Source organism: Rosa chinensis, chromosome 6 (assembly GCF_002994745.2).
Source record: "Rosa chinensis cultivar Old Blush chromosome 6, RchiOBHm-V2, whole genome shotgun sequence".
Classification (NCBI taxonomy): domain Eukaryota; kingdom Viridiplantae; phylum Streptophyta; class Magnoliopsida; order Rosales; family Rosaceae; genus Rosa; species Rosa chinensis.
In genome coordinates, this window is record NC_037093.1 from 12,835,330 (window position 1) to 12,842,691 (window position 7,362).

The window sequence follows — 7,362 nt, forward strand, 5'->3', positions numbered from 1 at the left end:
CGTATTCATATGATTGTATTTATTATTTTGTACCTTCATTGTTTTCTCTTTATGTAGCTAAGGTTTAAACGTTAGATCTGAATTTATTATTTTTTGTTTCTCTTTCCCTTATATTTAGACTGCAGATGTTAATTAATGGCTGCTAACATGTACATTTTTTCTTACCTCTTAATTTAGACATAAGTATTTCCAAATTCAATTTACTAATGCTATATTTTTGTGGATGAAATTAATCAATATTTAGAAAGAAAAGAACTACATAACTGCTCTCTCTCACCTAAACCCTAAGGCCTTCCGGTTGCAAATTTCTTCTTGTCCGTCGGCGCCTCAACGTCGGGCCTGGCCTCCGGGACTCCCGTTGTCATGGAGTTTGCTGCCGAACGGGAAAACTAATGCCCATGGGACACTGTCGGGGATTCTCTCTAGTGTTTTGTCAGTTTGGTTTGGCTGGGATGGTGGAGATGGTGGTAGTCGTGCTGTCCGGGCCGGTATTCGTTCTGGCTGATGGTTTTCTTGGATCGCCAGCGTCATGGAACTCGATTTGCAAGGCTGGAATCAGGGATGTTTGTTGAGCTGAGGAGTCAGGGAACCCAGATCGGGGATGTTTTGTTCAGTTTATTGCAGGCCAGCGGCGTGGCTCGGAGAGATTAGACCGCTGCCATGGTAGTGTGGATCTTGACGACGTGGGTCGGCGAAATGGATCGAACGGAACTCTGCCGGAAGGGGCAGTACAACGAGGTGCTGGAGAAGACAGCAGACTAGGCCCTAATCAGGCTCCTGGGCCGGGAGATCTCCTTGGTATGCCCTATTGGCTTTAATTGTTGTTGGGCTGGGGTTTCTACCTTAGTCCGTCAGCTTCTATTTGGGCTAGGGTTTTGGCTCTTTGCCCAAACCTATGTTTTTAGCTTTTGTCTAATTACAATAAATTTCCTTGTATTAGGAACCAAACGAGTGTAGTTTTGGCTTGTCTATTTGCTATGTTTTTTTCATAGCTTATAGGCTCGCTTTTATAGTGAGCGATAAGTTCAAATATAGTTTGTCTATCCTATGTACTACTATGGCTCTTCCACAAAGCCTTGTTCTGGCCATTTTTATGTGTCAACGGGTGAGTATGTAATGACCTCCTTGGCATGCGCTATTATCAATGGAATTACCATTATTCAAAAAAAAAAATTAGAAAGAAAAGTTAACGTTTATGTCTTGACACATAATTCAATATATTAATGCCATTTGGGAAGAAAAATTAAAGGAAAGAATTTATTAAATGAAGAAAAATATTGATCAAAGAATCTGTAGACATATCTCTTAAATTAATATATAATTAATAGCTGATATTTTTTTTTGTCACCTAATTAAATTCATTAATGTAATTGATTCACCCCCTAACATCTAAAAAGAAATGTAAAAGGGTAAAGTGGGTGTTGAAATAGTATGATGTGGCAAGATATATTATATGAAATTGAAAATAAATTTGTATTTACTTACATGACATGACACCTAGGATTTGAGGTCACAAATCTTAGGCCTCATTAAGGCCCCATATCATTGCCCTTTAAAATATATTGAAAATCCTTGAAAAAAGAAAATACGTTGAAAGATACTCAGAAGTCTCAGTATTTTTATAAACTTCGTCGTTTAACTCTAACTCTCTAGTTTAAGTCTTTACGTTTCATTGTTCAAATAGAAATTGAAGATTAAAAAGTATATGACGATACAAGTTCATCAAATAACAGTCATATTCTCAATCTACCGGCTTTTGGATTCAAATCAGATGATTAGGCCGCGTTCGATATCATTTTCTAAAACAGTTTTTTTTATTCTACATGCAAAATCAAAAAAGACATGTAAACGTGTTTGCCAGGCGTATTCAAAAAATTCATACGCCGAATACAACTCAATTCATCAGTAAGTTCGGAAAACATCACCAAGCTATATTAGCTCTAGCTCTTGAATTTCAAAAACAATAAAAATGGATACTTACTATGCACAACTCTCAATTCATGAGGTCGTGCCATTATTGCAAGTGAATGCAATGGGTTTACGGCCCAGTTTGGCCCCGCTGCACTTAACTGCTTAATTGTTAATTTAAGCAGATCATGTTTGTAAAAGCTTTCGAATCAGCCTTAAAAAAAAATTTCATAATACTCAATGCAACTTATAGTAGCTGTTTCTTAGGCTGCTTATAAAAGCTCAAGCAGCTTAACTTATGGGAAGAGAATGTGAAATATCAAAGAAGGACCAAAACCGTCAACTTTATATTCCTCACTAAAACCACAAACCTTCCCATTTCATCTTCCTAATTATCTACTTCTCTGCTACTTCAAGCACATCTACAAAGAGAAGAACGAGGCTACTCAACATCCAGTTGGCTGAGCTCTTCGAAATAAACTATGTATTTTTTCTTTTATTTCCCCTCCAAGGCTTTTGGTCGTAATTCTATTGAACTGTTGTAATTGAGTCCAATAATTAATGAAAGTGTTTTCATTTTTTCTTAAATTAAAAAAAAAGTTTATGTATTCTTTTTTTTTTTTTTTTTTAAAGAGGATCAAAGTGTTTCACTCCTGCCCCATGGTGCCATTTTTCTTTTTAAAGAGAATCCAGTTGCAGAGTAACTAATAAGACCTATTCCTCTATGAAATATGTTTTTATTCTAAATATATATCACATTGAGAACATGCACAACATTTATTTATAAGTAGCTTTTACATATGTCATTTTTTCAGGTCGATTGCTTGTACATATGATGATACATAACACCATCAACACCTACTTGTTTCGCCTTGCAACTCTTAAGAAGAGATAAATACACATTTTCCCCAGCCTGTAAAAAGAAAACAAAAAATGGAATTAAATAATCTTTTTTTTCATAATAAGTAGAATGTAAGGAAATCAAGCAAAGAAATTATATTGATAGCTAGCGTACTTGGGTCGCTGGTGGTGATCTGTGCCCTTCCTTGGAAATCACAATCAGAATCCTTTTTACCACTCTTTTGATACTTAAGATTCATCGCGAACGATGCCCTGGACCAAATAGATTCATCATAGCATAGTCCTTGTGGTCCTGTGGGCGAGCAATCGACCTCTTTGCACAACTCCTCGATAGCATCCTTCAAAAGGCGTGTCGTAATATCTTTTTTCCCAATGCACCACTTTTTCCCGCTGTTGCCGCCGGGCTGTGCTCCTCCTACTCCCGCTCCAGGAGCAGGAATTCCCCCCGCCGGACCCCCTTGCTGTGCAGGAATTCCACCTGCCGGACCTCCTGGAATTCCACCTGCTGGACCTCCAGGAATTCCCTTCTCCGGATGTCCACCCTAATACAAGATTATATGCGACATGTGTTTCATAGTTAGAAAACGGGACACAGATATAAAGTACCCCTTCTAAATTAATATCAAAGATATATATATGGTAGCAAACAAAGACATAAGTAAATAAACGAAGAGATGGATTAAAATATGGTTGACAAGGACTTATTAAGAACTTACATAATGTGGCAAGTGTATGGAGAAAGTGCTTGCCGCAAGTTGTAGGAGGAGAACAGACAGGGCGACGAACTTGGAGGCCATTTGAAACTCTATAATAATAGTATATAAAATGGACTAAACAGCAAGGGGTCCGGCGGGAATTCTATATTCTATAATAGCATAAATTATGTTGTGCTGAAGAGATTTGGCATGTGGGTGTTGAATATATAGTGTAGAAAATGGACTAAACAATTTCTGTTTACAGCGAATTTCATTGCTTGTAGTTTGTTATTGACTAAGCAAATAACCAAAATAAGCATCATGGTAAACACACCAACATAGAAACAAGCATATATAGAAAAGGATAACAGAAATATGCAAACAAATTATTCAAAATCTGCAAATGGCAGTATATAGAAAACCCCAAAAAAGAAATTTGTTATCGCAATTTGAGGGAAAACAAGAAAAACTTCTAGGAAAAAAAAGGCAAAATAGTCAAATTACCCCTAGCTTTTCTCATGACTGCCGATTTACCCCCTGACATTTCAATTTTGATTATTTACACCCTCACTTTTCTAAATATTGCCAATTTACACTCTATAATTAAATTTTAGACTTTCCATCCAATTTCTCCGTTAACTTGGTTAACATGTGAGGGGCCTTTTCATCTCTGCAATTGTCACCCAAAAAAAAGAATGTTGCTATTTGTACTGAATAAAAATCTTAGTACACCCCGGCCAACTATAAATTTTTTGCCTCTATCTTTCAATATTACCCTCATATATTAATAAATGAAGAAAAAAAAATACAAAACTACTTTGTATGCTAATGACCAAATATTAATTAAGCTATCAGTTGCAAGCTAACGACCAATCTTGAAATAAACGGATTGAAGAAGAAGAAGAAAGATGGACAAGGAAGATGTGACCTAGGGCAAGTTTTTGTTTTTTTTTTCCCTTCTTTTAACGAAGAACTGTTTTGTATTTTTTTTTTATTTCTTTAACAATGTGTTGGTTTTTTTTTTTTTTTTTAGGTGATAGTTGAAAAGATGAAAAAGCCCCTCACGTGCTAACCAATTTAACGGAAAATTGGATGGAAAGTCTAAAAAATAACGATAGGGTGTAAATCGACAACAATTAGAAAAGTGAGGGTGTAGATAATCAAAATTGAAATGTCATGGGGTAAATCGGCAACCATGGGAAAAATCAGGAGGTAATTTGACTATTTTACCAAAAATATATATATATATATAATAAAAATTTTCAATCGAAATAATCATACACCAATGCGCACATCAGTAATTCACACTATTAAATTTTTAATATTTAGAGCTGAAATTAAAAAAAAAAAAATTAATGTTTTAAGTCTCAACCCTTGAAATTAGCTTGAAACTGTAAAATTAATCTATTAAAAGTAATCATTCTTCAATCTCCTAAGGTGTGGTGGAGATGGTAACTATTAATTGCCCTGAGGTCTTTTGTTTGGAACTGAATTAGTTAGAATCAACTCTTTTTTTTCTGAAGTATAAGAATTTATTTTAAAGGAACTGCGTGTCAATCTATTAAATAGTGAAAAGTATGTAATACTATACTGGAGGCTACATCAAAATTGAGCCAATGCCTAGATAACCCTAAAGTAATCTACATAACATCACCATGGTAATAAGCTCTAATGAACAAGAAACCTGACACTACTAGGGTTAGAACCGAGAGAACTCTAGTATGAACCCCAACTTATTCAAAATTCCACAAGACCTCGCTATGCAGAGGAGGTGTCCTTGGGGTGCTATCGGACATTATCATAACCTCATAAACTAAAGGTTGCTTTCCCTAGGGCTCCTCTTATTGTTGATCCAGGTGCCGGAATTTCCCTCGCCTGACCACCTTGCTGTGCAAGAATTCCAACCGGAGGACTCTTTCTCCGGATGTCCACTTATATGGTACTGGATTGTATGCAACATGTGTTTCTATAGTCAGAAAACAACTCTATAGTTAGTTCAATAGTAATCAATCTGCTCGGCTTGCGGGAGTCCATGGCTAGGAGCATGCAACTTGTTCATGATGTTTATCAGAGCATTCTTCTTTATAGTTTCACAGTTTATCTATAGCCCTCATTGTTGTTGGAGCACCATATCATACTTAATTTATGTACTTGAAGATTATAAAATTAGAACGATCAAAAAGTTGTGTATAAAACATGGTGCCATTGAACCCAACCCATTGGAAAATGAACCTGGCTCAGGCCCTGACTTGAGATTTTAAGGCTTGAGGTGAAAAATAAAAATAGGGCTACATTTTTTTATAGTAAAGAAAAACAAATAGCCAAATATTTACAAAATAAAATTAAAAATAAAATAAGTACACAACAGTAAGGGGATTCAAATCTAAGCTAGGAGTACCATAAAAGAAAAGAATGTAACTTGCCAAATAAACCAATCTCATTGTTTAGTAAAAGACTTACATTTTATTTACTTAATAACTTTTTTAAATACCCAAAAAAAAAAAAAAATAGACCCCGACCAGACACTGGGCCTAGGACGGCTGACTCACGGCCCTCATGTTAGGTCCGGCTCTGACCTGGCCCTGGCTGATGTTGATAAATTTCATATAAGCTGACTAAGTCTATAACTTCCTCGAGAGTTACATGTCACAGACATTATCATAATTTCAATTTGATTTCTTAGTGTTGTTGTAGTATTCATTGAGGCAATCTTAATCTTATAAAAATAAGACAATGTCTGAAAAGATTACGCAAACATAAATTATCCCACTTTTAGGGTTTATGATCTTTTGTTCCTTTAATTTATATTTCCGCCCACGAAATTGTTAAGAAACTTGATTCGGTTGCTTTCAGAAGTAGTGCACATGATTAGGCCTGGCAACAGTGCGATCAAGGGTGGACTTAACGGGTTGGCGGTCTTAAAGAGCTCAACCCGTTATAACCCGTTAAGATAACGGGTTGAGCCCGATGGGTTCGCGGCTTACCGGTTGGAACCCGTTAAGACCGCTAAGGTTTTTTTATTTTTTTTATTTTTAGATTTTAAAATTCTTTTCTAATCAATTACCCACTAAAACCTGTTAATATCTGTTAACAATAAATTGACCCGTTAAGACCCGCTAACATAAAAATTATTATTATTATTATTATTATTATTATTATTTTTTGCATAAAAACTCTTTCTCACACCCATTATCTATTAAAACTCTTCTAAAAAATAATAAAAAAAAAATTTTATTTTTTATTTTTTTAAACAATGTTGAGAAGTGAAACAAAAATCACACAACAAAAATATGCAAATCTCAATATCCCAATATCACCAGTAGGTTCCAAAGTGATTCAAAAAAAACTTCTTTCTTTCAACCCCCCCCCCAAAAAAAAAAAATCAACCCATCATCTCCAAAAGCCATAAACCACCATTCCAAGCAAAACCCAGTAAAGCTAGGGCTGGGTTCGGATCTGTTCGGTCCGAAAAAGATGGAAACCGAGTCCGAAACCGATACTATCGGTTCGGTCCGGATCGATTTTTTTTGTATGTAAAAACCGATTAGAAACCGACCAGAACACTATCGGTTTGGTCTATCGGTTTTCCGGGCCAAGAAACCTATTTTTCCAGATTCATTGATTCATAGACTGCAAACTACAAACTGAAGCAAAAGCACATCCTTGCAAACTGAAGCTATCCAAATTACAAACTACAAAGTACAAAGTGCAAAATGAAGCAAAAGCACATCCTTGATCGATCCTTGCAAAATGAAGCTATCCAAAATTCCAAATAACAAAGTTAACAAATTGTCCAAAGTCCAAACTAAAGCAAAGCAGCAAGTGAGCAAACTGCCATTTAAAATTTCAAACTATCCAAAATCCAAATTGAAGCAAAGTAGCAACTAGCAAACTGCCA

The 7,362-nt window shown here is 35.6% G+C and overlaps 1 protein-coding gene across 1 annotated transcript; it reads right to left on the minus strand.

Moving 5' to 3' along the window:
- Positions 1-2,642: 2,642 nt before the first annotated feature.
- Positions 2,643-3,652, minus strand: LOC112169159 (major pollen allergen Ole e 10). The gene is made up of 3 exons (XM_024306142.2): positions 3,486-3,652; positions 2,924-3,311; positions 2,643-2,821 (listed from the first exon to the last, which is right to left on the minus strand). The coding sequence occupies exons 1-3, from the start codon at positions 3,564-3,566 to the stop codon at positions 2,790-2,792; spliced, it is 501 nt and encodes a 166-aa protein (XP_024161910.1). The 5' UTR covers positions 3,567-3,652; the 3' UTR covers positions 2,643-2,789.
- Between the last annotated feature and the right edge of the window lie 3,710 nt (positions 3,653-7,362).

Bases quoted from the DNA above. Each gene is read 5' to 3' on its own strand.
- LOC112169159 (XM_024306142.2), bottom strand. From the start codon at position 3,566: ATGGCCTCCAAGTTCGTCGCCCTGTCTGTTCTCCTCCTACAACTTGCG. The intron at 3,312-3,485 runs GTAAGTTCTTAA...ATCTTGTATTAG, and splicing joins CCATACACTTGCCACATTAT to GGTGGACATCCGGAGAAGGG. The intron at 2,822-2,923 runs GTACGCTAGCTA...TTCTTTTTACAG, and splicing joins GATCACCACCAGCGACCCAA to GCTGGGGAAAATGTGTATTT.